The sequence below is a fragment of the Podarcis cretensis genome (assembly GCF_951804945.1).
Source record: "Podarcis cretensis genome assembly, chromosome: 15".
In the NCBI taxonomy this organism is placed as follows: domain Eukaryota; kingdom Metazoa; phylum Chordata; class Lepidosauria; order Squamata; family Lacertidae; genus Podarcis; species Podarcis cretensis.
The window spans coordinates 3,488,149-3,508,765 of NC_137185.1; the positions used below are offsets into that span (position 1 = coordinate 3,488,149).

At 44.9% G+C, this 20,617-nt stretch overlaps 1 protein-coding gene across 1 annotated transcript in view; it reads left to right on the top strand.

Moving 5' to 3' along the window:
* Positions 1-20,617, top strand: part of ULK2 (unc-51 like autophagy activating kinase 2) — a 65,936-nt gene that overhangs the window by 17,681 nt on the left and 27,638 nt on the right. Inside the window, exons 4-10 of the mRNA XM_079955453.1 lie at positions 8,383-8,415; positions 11,599-11,635; positions 12,628-12,801; positions 13,533-13,606; positions 15,948-16,049; positions 16,756-16,814; positions 16,991-17,073. Coding sequence (XP_079811579.1) covers positions 8,383-8,415; positions 11,599-11,635; positions 12,628-12,801; positions 13,533-13,606; positions 15,948-16,049; positions 16,756-16,814; positions 16,991-17,073 — 562 coding nt within the window. The remainder of the gene's footprint in view (positions 1-8,382; positions 8,416-11,598; positions 11,636-12,627; positions 12,802-13,532; positions 13,607-15,947; positions 16,050-16,755; positions 16,815-16,990; positions 17,074-20,617) is intronic.

Genomic DNA, 20,617 nt, shown 5'->3' on the forward strand with positions numbered 1-20,617 from the left:
TAAGACATGTGGAACTTGCTTCCACAGGAGGGCCACCACTTTGGATGACTTTAAGAGGATTGAACAAATCCATAGAGGATAAGGCTGCCGATGACTAGAGCTGGGCAATATCTGGTTTTCAACATTGTGATATATCACCAGCCAAACATATCACAATGTCTGAAATAAGGATGGAGCTATGTAGAGGCATTGGCTGGCTTCATGGTTTTTTCCTGCATCGTGATTTTTGCATCACACACACACACGATTCGCAGTATATTGCTGGGTCAAATATTATGAAACCAATATCATGATATGAACTTCAAACTGGGTTTTGGACAATATATATATATATAATATCCATCCCTGTTGATTACTAGCCATAGCAACTGTGCTGTGCCTCCACAGTTGGAGAAAACAGTACTTCTTAATACCAGTTGCTGGAAACTGCAAGAGGGGAGAAGAGGATGTTGGCCTAGATGGGCCACTGGTCTGATCCATCAGGTGGTTCTTAAGTTCTTAACACCCATCAGTGCTTGGCAGCTGGGGCTGTTGGGAGTTCTAGTCCTAAATATCTGGAGGACACCAGGTGGATGAAGGCTGGTGTAGGGTAATGGAGCTATGTAGGGCACTGAACCTTCAGCCACCAGAGATCTTGTTCACGTACACACAAACACTCTCATTTTTGAGATTGCAGCAGGCATGACTCGCATTTATTTTTAAGCATGTCTGTGGAGTCATAAGGCTTAGAAACTTGGTATTTTTAGTAACCTAGGCAGGAAGAAAGCTGGATTCCACTCCCATTACTACATTCTGTGCCACTTCTCTTTTGCTGAAGGAAGAGTGTGGCCACGGACTCCGTTTCATTCACGATCAATGGAGAACATGCAAAACCAAAGTGTGCACTTCGCCTCAGTTCTACTGCACCAGGGCATGTTAGATGCAGAGATTATTTAAGGCTGGGAATCTCAGAAACTCAAGCCATGCATGGAGGTAGTAGCTGCAGCTCTGGGAAATGTGGTGAAGCCCAGCTTATTACTCTTTGCTTCCTGGATGTCTGGGTGGTCATGGCAAGGAAGAAGGCTGAGCCTTACCTACGTCTGTTTTTATTAAGAGTTTCTTATTGAACTTTTCAAAAAGGAACAAAAGCAAAGGCAAACAATACAAACTTAACCATAATAAATCAAGACAATGTGTTCTGTACATATAAATAAGGGGGATTGTGTGAGACGTCTGATGGTCCAGATGAACCCGGTGCTCAGACATCCAAGCAAATAGATCTATATATAGAGTCTATATAACAGACAACTTCCTGCCTTTTTTGTGTTTGGAGGAGCACCTTTATCTCATATACTGCCAGCTGAGTCATGTCTTCTGTGTCATTGGGGGCAGTAGCCTCTTTCCAGTATTGAAGCATTAGGCGTTAAGCCACCATAAGTGCCCCTAGAAGTCACTTATATTGTCCCTTTGTCAGGTTCCAAAGGACCGGCACACAGTTCAATAGAACATTCACGTCAGTAAATCTGAAGGAGGTGTCCAAAACCAGATTTATGCAGCTGACGACCTCTGCCCAAAGGACTTGAGTTAATCTTGTTAAGTTGCATCCTGCCTCTTGGAGCAAAGTCCTCACCAGGTGATTTTCAATAGAACAAAAAAGTTAAAAGGTGTCATTGTTGCTCCTGGTTTGTACAGCTGCGAGGGAAGGGCACTTTGCATGTGGCCTTGTTTATACATTTGAAGGCTGAAGCATACCATTTGAGATCTAGTTATGGGCCCTGCTTGTGTTCAGTTCTGGTGGGAACCCGGGCACGTGGCTTTTACAGGAAGAAAATACTGCAACTTCTCTGTTGCAGGGAAGAGCCATTGTTCAGCCGAGGAGCACATGCTGTGCTTTCAGAAGATCCCAGGTTCAATATCCTGCTTGTCCAGATAGGGCTGGAGAATCCATGCAGTCATGACACAGAAGGGAGCATCTTCCTGTACTGGCAAAGCACACCTGCAGCCTTGCCCGTTGTGTTTTGGTGAAGCTGTGTGCAATTCAACATTCTGCTCTGGGTAATCCTGAACAACTCTCCTGAAAACTTGTTTCCAAGGCAGCTGTGAATGAGTTTAGTCGGACAGAAGAAAAGAGGCGATGAGAGGGTGCTGTTAAGAAGAAAAGTGAACCCCTTGTCCTAAACATTAGTTACTGGAATGAGTGAATGGATCTGCCTCTCAGATTTAATGGATTGGTCTCCTGATAAAAGTCCCACAAGTTTACTGCTGGCAAGATGTTTGGACAGGATGAATCTGCTCCATGCAAGTAAGCAAACAAACAGAGTGACCAGGAGGAATCCTTTCATTCAATCATCCACTGATTTCTTTCTCTATCCTCATTTGTATGAGCCAGCCTTCCAATCCCCAAGGATATCTGCTTTCCTAGAAGTTTTGCTTTCTTCGCAGGAAGTCTTGCGAAGTAAACAACACTGCTCCATCGCTTCAGAGAGGCTGGTTGAAGGACTTGCCCAACTCCTCTTCTCTCCAGCCAGTTCTTTGTTGGCTCCTCTTTTCTTTCCAGGAAAACAGAGTAATGTAAAGACTACCCGAGGATGGGCGTGCAGCGACAGGGAAAGATTTATCTGTTGCTCCTTGGAGGCCATGCGAGGACAGAGGAAAATTTGGCTCCCTCTCTGGTGCCTTTGGGCCTCTACCATTGGTGCTGTTCAGTGAAAGCTTTGACTGGTTCAGCTGTGATAGCCAGCAGACAGGCTCCTTTCCCCTGATCTGTTACTTCCCTTGGCTGACTTCCCATGGAGAGGAGCGGTGGCTTCCCGTCGTTCACACAGTCACAGCACCCTGGAGTAACAGCAAAAGTGTGTGCATTTGAGGGGGGAGATGCCCCGTGGTAACCGCTGGTGGCAATCAGACTGGCTGTATTCAGGAGGCACAGAGCTGCGATCCCAAAATTTGCCAGGAAAATAACCAACAGATACTGGCAGTTGACCCAAATGAACTGCGGGGCAGGAAAGAGAATGGCATCTGCAAGGCATCCTGGGATGTAGTTTGAGTAAGACCATTCTATAAATGTGGCTATTCTTAGTCCCAAGTGCCACTTGCCCTGCTTGGTTGAATCATGGCACAGTCTCAGGGATATCTTTTCCCAGCCCTGTCTCCTTGCAGTCTGTGCCAGGGGTCACAGCTGGGACCACTTTCTGTGACGTCTGTGTTTTCCATTTGAGCTGGGAATTCTTCCTAGCCATCGGAAGGAAGGGGAGAGTGTGGTCAGGCCTGGTCTAGGCCCTTGGGAGACCATAGCAACCCCGTTGCATCGCTTTACCTCTTCTCAACCCTCTTGCTGTTCCAGCAGTATCCCCCCTCCCTTTTGGTTGGGCCCCTCTAAGCTTTTTTAGCACTGTCTGAAGTCTGTCCTTTTTTTACGACGCTTGTTGCTATAATAATAGTAATGTCCAGGTTCGTAGATTGCAATATTTGATGGGTTTCGGGTTTTGATGTTCTAGTCATAAGCATAGAATTGTAGGGTTGAAAAGGGAACCCAATGGTTATCTAGTCCACCCCCTTCAATGCACAGTTCCTTGAAATAGAACATCTTGCCAGTGAAAAGTTGCTTGTAAACAAAGAATGTTGTTGGGTCAGCCAGGCTGCCAGAAAAGTAGGCTTTTAAGAATACAAGAAGAGCCCAGCTGCTGTGTCAGGCCAAGGGCCCATCTAGTCAAACATCCTGTTTTTGCAACGGCTTATCGGAAGCCCTTGTGAATGCCACAAGAAAGACAAGAACACAGTAGCCCCCTTCTTTGCCACAGCTGCTGCATTTCCACATCCCACAGGTGAGCACTCGAGTGAGTCCGCAACCATAGTCTTCCTTAGCCAAATGGTTCACTCCCAAAAGTGCTTGCTGTTGCCTGCCCCACCCCAAACACTGCAATACAGAAAATGTTACACGCAGCGTTCTAAGCTCACTCTGTGTGGAAGAACCAGTACCACTGCTGGTGGCGACGGCAACTTTGTCTCTGTCCGCATGGCCCTCCTAACCGCTGGGCTGTGGCGTTATCACATTGTTTGGATTGAAGGGTTATTCCTCCTCTTCCTAGTTTATTTCCCTAAGTTGATTGGCTGTGTCTGGGCTGCCCGGGGTGGGAGATGGGGCTGGTGTTCATAGCCTGGCTTGCTGACTTCCTAACTGCTGGACTGTAGCTTTAGCTGGGTTGGGGTGGAGGGGAAGATGTGGACTTGGTACATGCATGTTCACTGTGTGCGAGGAGGGTTGTGTATGTCTGTCTGAGGAGACAATGGAGTGTGCCTCGGGAGGTGAAGTCAAGTCTCTGCCTTAGCAGCGCCAAAGTGCCCTCCCCAAGGTACAAGCCTAGGCAGTGTGTGTCAAAGTCCTGGACTGCCCAGACAACAAGACCCACCTCTTGGCCTTGCTGATGTAGTCCAAAGGAAAGTAGAGCAATACGTTGGACACCTGCTTGGCTGCCAGAGTTTCCAGAAGGAGGCATACATGGCGTCTTAGGGACTCCACCCCACATTTGTGTAGGGTTCTCCTCCTTAGCCTTTTCTTCTCCCAAAGATAACCCACAAGGCAGAGGAGGTTTAGGATCAAGAGTTTTCCTTCTCATAGATGGGCTACCTTCCCTGGTTGACAAGCCTGGGGTAGAGAGTATGGAATGGATTAAGTGATGTCATTGCAGTCATTGCTGCATATTGGTTGGTGTGTTCCATGCACTTGGTGGACAACAGTGTCAATTCCAGGTGCCCCTTGATGAGTGGATGTTGCTTCCCCACACCCACCTGATGTTGCTGTTAGTGGGGCATAGGATGCCCACCATGTTAGACTGACAGGTGACATTGTAGCAGTGGCCACCTTCACTGCACCACTGGATGTGTGCTGCCCATTTTGAGGCATCTGCAGAAAGGCATCTGCCTTTAATAAAAGAGCCAGGGAGCGCATTAGAAATAGACTCCAGGGTTTTGCATTCACTTACAGGCTCGGCTATAACTAGAATTATCCAGAGCACTTATGTAAGCTGTTTCTCCTCTTTATTTTAAAGCCTTGTCATTTAGATTATGCACAGTTATCGGGGCCTTTGTGCTTTTAATTCTATTTTTGAGAATAAATGGTTTATTTTCAGCTAATAATATGTCTGTCTACTGCGCCTCCAAATGTGTGTATATTGCATATGTACTTATTTATACTGTGTATGGGCCATTCTTATCCTCCCTTCCCACTAAAAGATCCATAGCAGCAAAATAAGCGAGATTCCTGCCCTGATGGAGGCAGAGGGTTGAATGAAAAATGACAATCCCAGCTACTGTGGGGTGGTCCCAGGGGTAATTGTTGGGAGAGCTTGCGCTTTCCCTTCAGAAGGTCCTGAGTTCAGTCCTTGGCATCTTGAAGAAAGAATCAGGTAGTGGTGGTGCCAGAGTGGGCTGGGGTCACCAATCTTTTTTATTTAGGTCCATGGGCGCATTTGGATTTTTGAGTGAGTGCCCCCTTTGGGCCCTCCGCTTCCCCAGATAAGCTCCTTCCTCTTCCCCACTCCACCCTCCCCCCCCAAAAAAAAAGAGAGAAAGAAAATGTGTGTGTGTGTGTGTGTGTGTACATAACACTTTGCTTTTCCAAGGAATTTTGGTAAAAGTTAGATGCAATAGAATGAGTGAGTCTCTAAAAGCACATAGAGGTGAAAGAGGAATTGGGAAAGAGTGTCTACATAATTTTCAAGGGACAAAAAAGCAGCCAACCTCACTAGTTCATGAGCAAGGGAGCAGTGGGTGAGGGGACTCAAGAGATGTCAGGGGCACCAGGGGCGAGACCTCAAAGGTGTCACTGTGCCTACGGATTGGCAACGCCTGACCTAGGCTGAGATCTAGCCTAGCAACTTCCCTGGGGCTGCTGAGGTTGTAGCTGCTGCTTACTACTTACTAATGAGAAGTTTGAGTTTGACAGAAGTAGTGCCAGATTGAGTTTGACAGAAGCAGTGCCAGTGCTGCGAAGGTTGCCCTACCAGTTCATGGCTGTGACAGGATCTGAGCCCTGGATTTGAATCCATTGCTGTACATGCTGTGTGTCCACAGAGGCTCTTGTTTGCAGCCCTATGTGGGTCCCAACTGCCAAATGCGGTTTTTGCTGTTTGTTTGGGACAGAGGAAAAGGTTGCTGCTGGTCCCCAGGAGGTTGTGAGCCAAATTTACAGTTGGATTTTTGTCCTTGGAGCAGTCCACTCCCCACAGTCTGGATTCCAGATGAGTCAGGAGAGGTCAAGCCAGCAGGGAGGTATCTCAGCTCTGTTGCTGTATCAGATTTCTCCTGGGCCACAAGGGTGTTCTGTGCCCAGAGCTTGCTTCGGTGGCCAGCTTCCCAGAGCATGTGGGGAGCTTGAATTGAATGTTTGGGCTCTGCGACTTGAACGCCTAAGTTTATTCCAGGTCTTGGCAGCCTCAACAGAAGGTGCCTTTGCTAACCTTGAGCTTTCTAAGAGGTGGGATCTGTTGTGGCTTCCTTTGCTGGGGGAAGCAAGCAGCCTTCTTCAAAAAGAGCTGAACGGTGACTGTCTCTTCTGGTTCTGAAGCTCCAGGCCTAACATCTGAAAACAGAATTGTGTTTTTTTTTGTATGGCTCACTCCAGTCTCTCAGCTTCACTTTGCTCATCTCAGTCAGGCTCTCTGGAAGTATTTCAAATAATTATCCTTTATGCTAGCGGTAAGAGAAAAAGCATTCCTAGAAAAAACACAAAGGAAACTGATTGATTCCTAGAGAGAGGGGCTAATGTTTCCTTCATTAACAACAAGATAAAGCTGTCATGCATAAGTGGTTGGCAAATTTTATGGTATATTTTCTGTTCATGTGTAAAGTACCAGGCTGTTAGTCTGTAAAAAATAAAAATAATGCTGCTTTGGGTTTGCAGATTAGTGGGACTTTAGCAGCTCTCACCTTGTGCCACTTAGTACAGTGGTGCCTCGCAAGACGAAAAGAATCCGTTCCGCGAGTCTCTTCGTCTTGCGGTTTTTTCGTCTTGCGAAGCAACCCTATTAGCGGATTAGCGCTATTAGCGGCTAAGCGGCTATTAGCGGCTTAGCGGCTTAGAAAAAGGGAGAAAAAAGCGAAAAAAATCGCAAGACTCGCAAGACATTTTCGTCTTGCGAAGCAAGCCCATAGGGAAATTCGTCTTGCGAAGCGCCTCGAAAAACGGAAAACCCTTTGGTCTAGCAAGTTTTTCGTCTTGCGAGGCATTCGTCTTGCGGGGCACCACTGTATATGAATTAAGCACCAGGAACACATGGGCAGGGTCCTACTGCCTCCATGTTGTGTCTCCTGCCCACATATGGCAGCTTCTTCACGAAGGAATCTCTCTTTTTCTGGATATCTCTCCATCTCTGACTCTGTTTCCACACACACATTCATACTCTTGCATACACCACCTTTAAAAGAGACGGCTCATATCATAGCCATAAAAATGTGAGAGCAACAGCTATGAAAACTAGGAAGGATTTCCCCAGCAGTTAAGGAAGAAGATCTTAATAGGCCCTCCCCTTAGCCTCTGGACCTTCTGTACTACAACTCCCAGCAACCCCAACCAAAATGGACAGTGGTCATGAATGATGGGAGTCGTAGTCCAAAAATCTGGTTTGGCAGTTCATATGTTGAGGCAAAGTCTTGAGTTGAGCACTTGTGTGTGTATGTCCTTGCTAGTGCTTATTGAGACATCAGGTTAGAATTCGTTTTTGGAATAATATCATCATCTGCTTCCTTTGCGGAAGGGCCACAGCTAAGTGGCAGAGCTGTTGCTTTGCATGTGGAAACCCAAAAGCCTCAGGTAGGGCTGGGATAAGACTCGCAGCCTGAGAGCCCACTGCCAGTTAGTATAGACCAGGGACATCCAACTCCCAACTACAGAGGTACCTCGCAAGACGAATGCCTCGTAAGACGAAAAACTCGCAAAACGAAAGAGTTTTTCATTTTTTGAGTTGCTTCGCAAGACCGATTTCCCTATGGGCTTGCTTCGCAAGACGAAAACGTCTTGCAAGTTTGTTTCCTTTGTCTTGCAAGTTTGTTTCCTTTTTCTTAAAACCGTGCATTTACTTCGAGGAGCAACTCATAGCACGCGGTGTGGTAGCCTTTTTTGAGGTTTTTGAAGACTTTGGTGATTTTTGAAGCTTTTCCAAAGTCCGTGCTTCGCAAGACAAAAAAATTGCAAGATGAAAAAACTTGCGGAACGAATTAATTTCGTCTTGCGAGGCACCACTGTAACTGCAATCTACTCCTGGGAGGGGGGGGCTGGCAGTGATCTACCCATTGGGGGGGCAGGACACTCCTGGTATAGACAATATTGAAGTAAATGGGCCAATGGTCTGACTCTTTAGTTTTGTTCCTATTATTAAATAAGAATTTTCTCTGCTTCTCTTTCAGGAGATGCCCAATTCTGTCTTTCTGGTAATGGAGGTATGTATTGAATTTTCTAATTTCTCCTTTGATGGATTTTAGTATTTTTCTTTTTATATTGAAATGCCATACAAACAAACTGCAGCCTGCCTTGTTTAGCTGTAAAATCAAACAAGAGAATGTGCACTACTTCCCATCCCAGCCACCCAAAGTGTGCAGTTAGAATGACCTATGTTTATATTGCACATAGTCAAGTACTTTATTACGATCATAGACTAGCATAAGCAAAACATATACATAAATAGCATAACAGTATGAATCCAAGTGAATAATTATTAAATAAATAGGAGCTAGAACCAAACGTAGATTTAAACATATACATAGAATACTTAATTAAGCATAGATAATGGGTGAGTAAAAATTTATAAGAAAAATTAAAAGATCAGTTAACACAGCTATATGGGGTGGGCTTCAGAAGTGCGGATCTAACAATATGGGCCTTCAGTTTAGGATTGAATCATTCTTTGTCAAATATCTATCATGGCAGCGCAAAATCTGGCGACTGAATATGTGACTTCTGGGCTCTCTTCCTGTAGTAATAGGGAGATTTTTGTGTTGTTCTGAACGCCCAGGAAACATATAAGATGGGCTGGATAAACCTAGTTCAAATGTCTATATAATACTGGCAAAGAAGAAAGGCATGCTCCGTTGTTTCCTGCTGCCCACGTATTAATCTAGTTCGCATGTCACATGAAAATATGGTTAAAATAAACTGTGGTCTTCACAAGAACAAGCATTATTCGACTTGCATGCTGCAGTGAGTTGCTCTTCTCCTGGCACACCAATGAGGCGAAAGAAGACAAGCTATCATTCTGCTTGTCGTTATGTGTGTCTCCTGTCTCGTGGTTTGCTTATCTCCAGACAAACCACGAGCAGAACCCTTGGGTTGTTTAGGAGAAACAGACTACATGCACTGTTTTGAATGCAACAGAAAGCCAGACTGTGGTTTGTTTCCTCCTGGTGCAGCATTCAAGGGGGAGGAGTTAAGCTCCTCCAGTTTCAGCTGCATGCACCACCTCACTGCCTGTTCACGTTAAACCGTATGTTATCTTTTAACTATGGATTACAATGATGTGCAGACCACGTCTGAGTTAAGAGGTTCCGTCTGTGCTCATGGTGCTATAGTTGTTAAAATACAGTTACTAAAGATGGTGTGTTCTTGAATGTCTTCTTCCTACAGCCCACGTCAGCTGTGTCAAAGTTGAAAGAAAGAAAATGGAGAGTTTAGGGAGGGGGGAAGTGATGGAGGTTGAGCAAAGATGTAAGAGGCTTTGCTGTACAGGAAAGAACACCAGATACTCAGTATTATGGTTTCTTTTTTGAAGCCAACGTATATGAGAATTTCAAAGCTCAGTTTTTGGAGAGGCTGTTAGTAGGAGTTCTGTCTCCAGAATGCGGCAGCTAGACTGGTGACTGGGGGCGGCCGCCGAGACCATATAACACTGGTCTTGAAAGACCTACATTGGCTCCCAGTACGTTTCCCAGCACAATTCAAAGTGTTGGTGCTGACCTTTAAAGCCCTAAACGGCCTCAGTCCAGTATACCTGAAGGAGCGTCTCCACCCCCATCATTCTGCCCGGACGCTGAGGTCCAGCTCCGAGGGCCTTCTGGCAGTTCCCTCATTGCGAGAAGCAAAGCTACAGGGAACCAGGCAGAGGGCCTTCTCGGTAGTGGCGCCCGCCCTGTGGAACGCCCTTCCAGCAGATGTCAAAGCGATAAACAACTACCTGACATTCAGAAGACATCTTAAGGCAGCCCTGTTCAGGGAAGTTTTTAACGTGTGATATTTTACTGTATTTTTGGTTTCTATGGAAGCCGCCCAGAGTGGCTGGGGAGGCCCAGCCAGATGGGTGGGGTATAAATAATAATTTTTATTATTTTTATTATTTTTATTATTTTTATTATTATTATTATTATTATTATTATTATTATTATTATTATTATTTATTATTTGTCACTGATGATGTCCTGTTGAGCTGTGGGCATGGGGTGGTTAATGACAGAACTTCAAGCAAACCTGCAATATTCCTAAAAAGAATACGTTCACCAGTGACTGCTGTAAGCTTCCAAATTCCCAAAGCATAAAGACACCACAGGATTTTTCCAGACCTGGAAGTTTGCAGCTGAGAACAGGGTGTTGTGCCAAGCATTTTAGTCTCTTCTAAACCCTATGGCTTCCCTAAACTTTTGGCAGAAAACAGCTTACATATTTCCAGTGCTTTCTCCTTTGCATCGAGTAACAGCAGGCTCTCTTTCTCTTAAAAAATAAATAAAAAGTTCTGTCTCTCATTTGTATTTGTTCATCTGTGGCTTGAGAGCATTCTTTCCTTTACCCAGAGAAACAACTAATATAGCTTCACATTGCCTTGCTGAATGAATTGGAGAACTGCTATTAACCACTTGGGTGTGTGTGGGTGTGTACGTGTACACACTCAAACACAAAATATCAAATGATACATTTTATGAAATAAATAAGTAAGTAATGCAACCTGGGTTGTTAATTTCAGGTGCACTTAAAATAAACTTATGATTTAGTGAGTTCCATAAATTACATAGCAGCTTCGTTCACGGTACCTGTGATTCTTAACCAAAATGTCTGTTAACTCTCCAAAATTAGTTAAATATGAATAATAGGAAATGTATTTGAATATACACACACCGATTTTTAAGATAATTAAACACTCAGGCTTCCTACAAATGGAGCAGTTTCTGATCTCCTAACCATCAATGAAAAGACTCGTATGCCCCCTCTGCTGTCTGGTTTGGAAATGTCCCCCTCCCCTTACTTTTCAGAATGGAGCCAAGATGCTGAGTTGTATCTACATTAGCATTTTTCACAAATTATGGTCAATTCCAAATACAGGTTATATTGTTGTTGTTGTTGTTGTTGTTGTTACTCCTACTACTACTAGGGCTGGAAACTGGTGGTGTGGCCTAGCCACGGTTTAGTGAAAATTGCCAGTCCAAATGTAGCTGCTCCATGGTTAGCTCAGAAAATTAAATTGTGGCAGGGATATCTATGTGCAGGAAGGGAAAGGATAACCCAAGCCTGGGGGAAGATCCTGATAAAGTTGATTGTGCCGTGGTATGTTAGGTCTATTGTGGGCCTTGTGCACAAGCAGGCTGAGAAGTGCAGACACCCGCAAATCTGATACTAACCCATTTCCTTTCTCTCTTGGGCAGTATTGCAATGGCGGAGACCTGGCAGATTACTTACAAGGTAATGGATTGCTTGTGGTTCTTAATTCATGGCTCAGAAGTCTCGGAGTGCTGTGACGCTGCCCCGTGGCTGTCTCTTTTCCTGCAAAGTTTATGACTGGCTGGAGGGAGTTTGTTTTCTGGCTGTGTATTTTAATACCCTTTTGTTTTCAAAGCTGCCAGTAAACTAGTTCAAGCTAAAATTGGCACCCGCTTCCTGTCAGTCATGCTTTCTCCATATACATTTTAAAAAAGGAATTGCACCGGGGAGGGTCAGCATGCTGCAAGACATTGTGCTCTGTTGTAGAATTGAGTCTGCAAGATAGCAGGCCTTTGTTTAGATTTCCTGGGATCTTGTGCCAACCGTTTCCTGAAATCTTTGGAGGAAGACGATAAGGCTTTGTGAGAAGAGGTGCTGGAAGCCAGGGGAAGAGATTCCTCTTCCATTGACTATAAGTTGGAGGAGAGATGCTTCGTTTACATGTGACGAGCATAATAAGCTGACAGACTGCATGGTGATTCAGAAATGCTTAATTTTGGGAATTGATCCCTGCCTCACAGCTGTTGCAGGGGAAACAGGGTGTTTTTCATCCTTCAAAGACCAATGTGTTTTTCTTCCCTGTGTTCGTTCTCTCTTGGGCCTGTCTTAGCAAATTTTTCTGTTGGTCACACTCAAGTGTGATAGAAAGTTGGGAACTGCCTTTTGTATACAGGTGTTACATAGGAGCCAAAGCACGAGTGTCCTTTAAATTCTGTTGATTCCACTGGGAAAGGTTTAAGCACGCTCTTAAAAGTATCACATTGAAAGAAAGTAACAGGACCCTTAAGTGCCCAACACTGACTTCATCCATCTGCCAGTGAATTTTGTATCTGCTGGAGCAAAGCATTTTTAAAGCCGTCTTTGGATTCAGTGGGGCAGCTTCAGCGCATGCTTAGTGCTTCCCAAAGAGCTCTGTTCACGCTAGGAAGTTTCCAGGACTCTGAAAGGGATATAAAGTACTTTCCTTCCCTCAGCAAAAGGAACGCTCAGCGAAGACACCATCCGCATATTCCTGCAGCAGATTGCTGCTGCCATGCGTATCCTCCACAGCAAAGGGATAATTCACAGGGACCTCAAGCCACAAAACATCCTGCTGTCGTACGCCAACCGCAGGAAATCCAACATCAGCGGCATACGCATCAAGATAGGTAAGTTGGCCCTGGTGCGCTGCCTCAGCAGGGTGGGAAACGACTGTGAGACATTACTGCTCATTTGCGTGCCTTTCTCTCTTCTACATCTGCACAGAACGGTAGATGAGCATGGTGAGTGCTCAACTGGACCTTTGTGTCCCGCCACCCAAGTCTTGATTGTTCTGGGTGGCCCCCCAGCAACATAAAATACCAACCTATGCATTTGTTACTGAGATGCTCATTGGAGAGCTGTGATTGGCTGTAGCACCCTCTCGAGTGCTTGTTTCTTGACCAGTCTGGCTTTACCCCTCAGTCTAATGCATCCCTGCTAGCTAGGGATGATGGGAGTTGTATTCCAAAAACACCTGGAGACTCAGGTTTGAGGAACCCTGGCTCTAATGTATGTACCATCCCCACATTCCACAGGTGTGTTTCTTTTTACAGTGGTGACTTGGAACAAAGCAGACTGGGTGTGCTTTCATTCATTGCTCTTGAATCAATCATTTATGCATTCAGCTGCTGACAGAGAACTGTTTCTGCTGACCCCAAAGCCGCTTGCGTTGCGACTGGGGGAGACGGCAAAAGGGGCTCTTGCTTTGGAAGCCTTCATATTTGTGGTATTTTGTAACATAAAAGGGCAGCAAGTTGGTCCATGATAGATAGATAGATAGATAGATAGATAGATAGATAGATTAAAAAAAAACCCCACCAAAAGGTAGTTAAAGAGATGTATGCTTTCCTTTAAACAGCTGACTTTGGGTTTGCTCGTTATCTCCAGAGCAACATGATGGCTGCCACCCTCTGTGGTTCCCCTATGTACATGGTGAGTAACAGCTCATTAAGTTTTCGTTGCTGTCATCAGACTTTGGACCCATCCACACTATATATTTAAAGCAGTATCATGCCATTTTAAATAGTCATCTCCCCCCCCCAAAAAAAAATCTGGGAACCGTAGTTTTTTTTAAAAGGGTGATGAGAGTTGTTAGGAAACCCCTGTTCTACTCCCAGAGCTACAATTCCCATGGTTCCCTGGGAAAGGGCATTGACTTTTAAACCTTTCTGGGAGTTGCAGCTTTGGGAAAGGAAAAGGGGGCTCCTAACACCTCCGAGTGCTCTTAACTAACTACTGTTCCCAAGATTCTTAAAATATTTGGTAAAGGTGGGGCCTTAAACTGAGAATTTTCAGTAATACTACTCAGATTTGTGTATTTTTGTCTTTATTTAATTTGTTCTTCCACTGTTTCTTGTCTGCAAGCGGTTTACCTTTTGAAAAAGTCAGTAAATCAAATCATTACAAATCACAGTGCACCATTAAAATCAGAGTAGAATATCAATAATCTAACTTTCTGACCAGCCTCCAAAGCATTATGTATTATCAGTAAAAGCATTATCGGTAAATTTTCCCAACACTTATAAGTCAGTGCTGTTATCCCCATACTGCAGACAAGGAACTGAGACTGTGGCTTGTCTGATGTCCCCTAAGTGCTGCATCCTTCAACCCTTCATGGTTGGCTAAGCTGGCTGAGAATGAGAAGAGCTGGAGTCACAACATCTGGTGACCTTCAGGTGGAAGGAAAGGAAAAGAATACACCTCCCTACTCATCTTGGGGGACACCCCCCCATATATTTTGGGACTGGCATCCCTCTGACACTACATAGCATGGCAGGAGAAAGACTTTGGGCAAAGGAGATTAATTTGCTTCCCTCCTCCAAGTAAAAATTGGAGTTGAAAATTGGTGTGTTTGGAGCAGGAAATAACACTTACCAGTAGATTGCAAAGGCAGCAGTAGATGAGCCATGATAGTGAAAAAATCTGTTCCAGGCAGGATGCTGGTGCTCTCCCAGTCCACAGATTCGATGTTTGGCACAGTGTCTGTTATCCCAGGGGAAACCTGGTCTTGAAAGAGGAATGTGCTCCCCCACCCTGGTTTAGCTGGTCCAGAAGAATAACTCTTATCAGAGGCCCCACTCAGGTTCTAATGCAAACGAAGCCAACTGTGGTCCTGCAAAAAGAAGCTGGTGTGAAGGCAGCCCTTAGACACTTCTCTCATGGTGCCTCGCCCTTTGTGAAACTCCGCCCCACTGCCCTGCAGAGGGGAAGGGTCGCGGAGAAGTCCAGTTGCAGCAGGAAGTGATCTGACCATGGCACTTCCTTCGTTTCGCTTTTACTTAGTGTTAGATCACCCACGTCCATAGAAATGAACACCAGGTCTAAGGCATGTCCGCAACTATGAGTTGGGCCAAACTTATTCAGGGACAGCATGGATGTTAAAATCCCCTAGGACAACCAAACTAGGTGTCTCCAAGAGAACATCCACCATGACCTGAAGCAGCTTGGGCAGGGAATCCTTGGTGCAGCAGGGAGGTCGGTACACCAAAAGGAATCCTGTACTAAGAAGGATGCTAGATCATAAATAATTGACCACCATTAAATTAGATGGAATTAGGACGACAAGTAGATTGAGGGAAATATAAATCATTTGGAGAATGAGTAGACCAGGTTTAAAAGAATGGGACCTAGTAATATAAATAAGATGATAATTTGCTGGTTAAAATTTAAGAAGATGTAAATGGGAGCGGGAGATGTGAGGGAGTCCAAAGAGGTTTTGAAAATTTGTTATGATATCTATATTGTTGATTACATTTGCATTTGTATTCAAAAACTTTTAATAAATATTTATAAAAAAACAAAACAAAAGGAATCCTGTACTGCCCCTATTGCCCAACTTCCAGAACATGAACTCAGAAAACTAGGTCTTCCCTCTAGGACACCTGGTGCAGGTTAATGACTTCCTAAAGATCACTGCAGTCCCCACCCAAATGACCTGGGCTGCTGTGCATAAGAGAAACCTGGTGGACAAGCAGTGGCAAGAACAGGCCCACCTGCCTCGTTCAACCAAGCCTCTGTCACACATGACAGGTCAATTCCTCCATCCACGATCAAGTCATGGCTGGCAATGGTCTTATGGGTCATTGCCCTGGCATTGCACAGCAGCACCTTCAGGTCATGTGGCTCACCCTTGATTCCAGCATCTTTCTGGTCAGGACCAGACCTGGAGGTAGAGATAGTCTTCAAACAATGACTAAACCTACTTCCTTGGTAATGGCATGGTCTGGTGCTAGCCTAACTCCTCCTACCCATGATCACTCTTTGCGTCTTTCAGGCTCCTGAAGTGATCATGTCGCAGCACTATGATGCGAAGGCCGACCTCTGGAGTATCGGAACAGTGATCTATCAGTGTCTGGTTGGAAAGCCTCCTTTTCAGGTATGGGCAGCTTAAACTCTGCCTGCCACAGTGGGCAGAGAATGGAACAGTTTGAGGGATGCTATCCTCCCCTCCATATCATGTCCTAAGGTTGAGAGTGGGGCTCCCTGCTTGTGAAACACTCTCCAGGAAGGCTCACCTGACCCCTTAGTTACATATCTTTAGTCGCTAGGTGAAAACATGTCTCTTTTCCCAAGCCTTTGGCTGATTAAACAATCTGTGGCCTTTTTAACTGTGTGGCAGGGTATTATTTTTGTTTGTTACTAGGTTATGTATTTTTTTATTTCTATATTGTAAACAGCCATGTGATCCTCAGATGAAGGGTAGCATAGAAATTGGATAAATAAATGATGTCTGGCAAGTGTCAGCTGGGCCTGGCCAGTAAAAAACAGCTGGGCCAGCCAAATTAGCCAGCCTAGCGGACCTCATTGAACCCATAGGTTGAGGTTCCTCACCCATGCTCTCCCAGTAGGTATCTGCTCTTCATTTTTAAATAAACACATTTCCCCGTAGATGTTCTGTGCTTGTGAGGGCATCAGTTTGGCCACTGTGAGAACAGAATCCTGGGCTTTGTAGGCCTTTGGCCTGATCCAGCAGCAGCCAGGCTCCCTTGGTGCCCTTTGTTCTCACACAGCTGTATGTTAAGGACATTAGGGGTTTGGGGTAAATACAATTTGGCAAATCACACTTATTCTCCCTTTCACAGGCTAACAGTCCTCAAGACCTCAGAATGTTTTATGAAAAGAACAGGAATCTGATCCCTAGGTATGTATGTCTACTTTTGTGGAGGGTTTTTGATATCTGCTAGAATCTTAAGAATTTGAATAACTTTACCTCTGTTGAAGGGTGACAGATCGTCAATGTGTTTTGTTCAGTAGGACTCGTATGATTTATATATAGTAAAAATACAAATCTCCCACTTAGTTCTCTTCTGTATTCAGTGTTCCCAGGGAAACATCAGCTTCCTTGGCTGACCTGCTGTTGGGTTTGCTTCAGAGAAACCAGAAAGATAGAATGGACTTTGGTGAGTAAACATTTTATGACTCCTTGCCTCCCCTGCCCAAGTAATTATTTTGCTTTCTTGTGTGAATCAGTGTGCTTGAAGGTTATCAGTTTGGTGGTTTTAATACGCTTGAGCTGCAGTCTTGGTTTGGTGTGTTTGTCTATCGTGGAAAGTTAAGCGGTGCCTTTTATAGAACTTGTTCAACGCACTGGATATGCTAGCTTTTGAATTACACAGAACACTTCAGATGTTCAAAGTCTTAGTTAAGTTCATTTATTTTATTTCATAAAATTTATACACTGCATGATTGTAAAAAAACAACAACACCTCAAAGCTGTTTAAAGCAATACCATTATCAATATGAAGAATTAACAATAAACCTTTCAATAAATTTAATTCGACAATAAACTAAAAATAGATTAAAACTCTTACTAACTTTCTAAATATAGGCTTGTCTAAAGAAAAATATTTTTGGAAGGCACCGAAAAGAGCACAGTGAAGGAGCCTACTGCCCAATAGCAGTAGACAGGGTTCCAAAGTGTAGCTGTTGCCTCAAAAAAATATTGAATGCTTACAAATATGGAACAAGTACAAAGTGGCACCTGTAACAGTCATTTGTTAAATGAGAAGCGATAGTACGATTGGGAGATTGGGGTGAGTCACCTCTATTAAGAAAATGAAAGAGAAGACAGGAGAAGGAATGGGGAAGAGCAAAACATTGGTGCTACTTTGTGAGATCAGATGGTCAGGGCAACCCAAACCCTCCTTAATTGTGGGATTGCAAAGGGGTGGCTTGGATAGTGTGAGCAGACCATTTTTAGGTTCAGGGTACTGGACTAGCATCTTGGCCATTGGAATGAGGCATGCATGGCCCTTTAACCTTATTTTTGCACCGGCTTGTGAGTTTGAAGCCAGGCAACTTGGCTCTGTGTTGCAATAAAACAAAGAGTTAACAGAATGAATGGGCTGAAGAAACTCCACGAAATGCCACCCATTCAGCCCTCAGGTGAGATTTCCTCTTGCCCAAAGCAGAACCCACCTATCGTGCAATGATGGTGTGGGTTGGGGCATACCTATGCTGAAGGAAGCAATGCCTTTCAAGGAACCAGGAACCAGCATGCAAACGCTGTTTCTCTGAAGCAGGCTTGTCATCTCAACTCCAAACCCAAAAGGGGAGTTCTAACAGATGGGTGTGATGGGAAACCACTCCTGAAAGGAAACTGATTGGTGCAGAGTAAGCCCTACCCACCCCCACTTCTAGAAAAGTGGAGAGAGCCCTTCCCCTTACAGCTTCTCTTACATGAGAGAATACCCTTAGGAAGGGGCAAACCTTGGCCACAGAGACACACTTTCTCTCAGCTGGACTCTTCACATGCCATCCTCTTCGCAAGGATCATCAGGTCAGAAAGCTTCAAGGGAAGGAATTGTGTTGCCCAGCAGTTAGCCTAACTCAGAGCAGCTGCAGGACAGAGTCCTACGGTTCTGGAAATCACACACAAATTCTAAGGCACAGAGTTCCTGACCCAGCCTCCTTTTTGCAGCCGTAAAAGCTCCTCTGAGCACTGGATAGGTGAAAGTTTCACCCCCCTTTTGTCTTCTGGAATCCTGTGCCAGAATTGGTATGCTCTATGGTCTTACCTCTTTTCCTCCACCCTTTCTAGCATAGCTCTCCCTCTTCCCCTCTCTCTGGTTGTGAATTCAGGGATTTGTGTCCTCAACTGTATATACAGTACCACATTGTTCAGTGTGTCATTGAATTTCCCTTTGCCACTCCACTTCAATAGATCTGGTGCTTCAGCATTCAATTCAGCTTTGTGAATTCCCAGATCCTGAACATAATCCCAGGGCGGGGTGTATTAGACCCATGTAAAAGATGCCTCTCCTTTCACAAGCTTGTTCTAGGGTCATGTGTGCATTGCACTTACATGCAGGTTCCCAGAGGCATGTGTTGACAGTTGAGCAGAGACTGGCGGCTGAGTTGGCCTCTAGCTGACCACCAAATTTGGTCAATGGACGCCCCAAAAACCAGATAGCAGGAAGCCCTGAAAACAAGGTGTTCTGCAGGAGGAGAGAGGTTGAGCCAGCCCAGGATCCCTGGCTGGCTTCACTGCCATCATTGAGCCGACACAGGCTTCAAGCCCAATCATTCTCCCACCTTCTGTGTAACCGACCCTACAGGGTGGTTGCACAAGGATAAGGGCGTGGCGATTAAGAGTGTAGAGGGAGCCAGTGTGCTCTATTGGTTAGAGTCTTTGACTAAGACCTAGGAGATTGGAGTTCTAGTCTCCACTTTGCCATGGAGCTCACTCAGCTTAACCTACCTCGCTGGGTCGTTGTAAAGAGAAAATGTGGAAAGGATTAATCATGTATTCCAGCTTGAGCTCCTTGGTGGAAAACAATGTGGGATATGAATACAACTATAAACAAGTAAATCACCTATTAAGATGGATACTTAATTTCTGGGATTGTTGGGTTCTTAAATCCATTTATTTAAATGCAGGTCGACTCTAGATTGGCCTTTCATTTTTACTTCATCTGTTTTGCATATGCAGCAATGTGGTGAGAAGGGGCAGGTGACAGGAAGCAAGATACTGCACAGTGGGCAGTTCTCTCCCCCCCCCCTGCTTTCTGCTCAGCTGTTCCCGTGGCACTTCCGGTTAGGGATGTTAGGTTGTAAATAGCAATGATCTGCTTACATAATCCTGGGTTTCTTGGAGGTATGAGGATTACGCCGAAAGCACAAAAATTAAATGCCAAGCTTTAAAAGCATGAACAAGTTTTCATACAACCTGCAAACAGCAGTCAGTGTGTTAAAAGAAAAGAATGAACAGCCATAGAGGAACGACACTGAAAATAGCTTGCTGGACTATTTATAGTGTTCTGCGTCGACTTGGCCTTCGTGATTGTTGTCTGGAAGGTTTCTGACGAAATCCTCTTTCTGCCAGCTCAGGCTTTGAACAGTTGCTGACCAGCTGATGCTTGGCAGCTGTTTGTGGTGTGGGGGGTGGGGAGAGGAAAATGCAATGTTTTGTGTTTGCTTTTCTACCTGTCGGGGATATAACTTTGCTTTCCTCTTGCTTTTGGGACTTAGCATTTAAAAACATGGCACCAGGTCAGAGAAGGCTGAACTGCAGCGTGCCAAACAATTAACCTTTAAAAAAAAAAAAAAATACCACCAGTGAAGGAGACCCCACCCCATTCAAGGAGCTCACTGCTGCTGCTACTGTAACCCTTTTTATCTTCACAACAGACTTGCCAGGTAGGCTAGGTCAGGGGGTTGCCAGCGGAGAGGACGTCCCTGGCGCTTGCAGGGCCATCTCCCTCTGTTGAAATGAGGCTTGAAAGAAGCACGCCATTGTAGCCAATAATCCTGCTTTTAAATGTATTCATTAATATGAGCAGGTCCAGCATAGGTGTCCAAATGAAATTGAGATTAGTGAGATTTCCCACCCACTGGTTGATAGATGGTGTGTGTTTTTCTTTCCAACCTTGCAGCCTGAGTCTCTTGGCCACCACAAGGGCTCTCACAACCCACTTCCATTGCTCGTCTGTTAGTCCCCACACC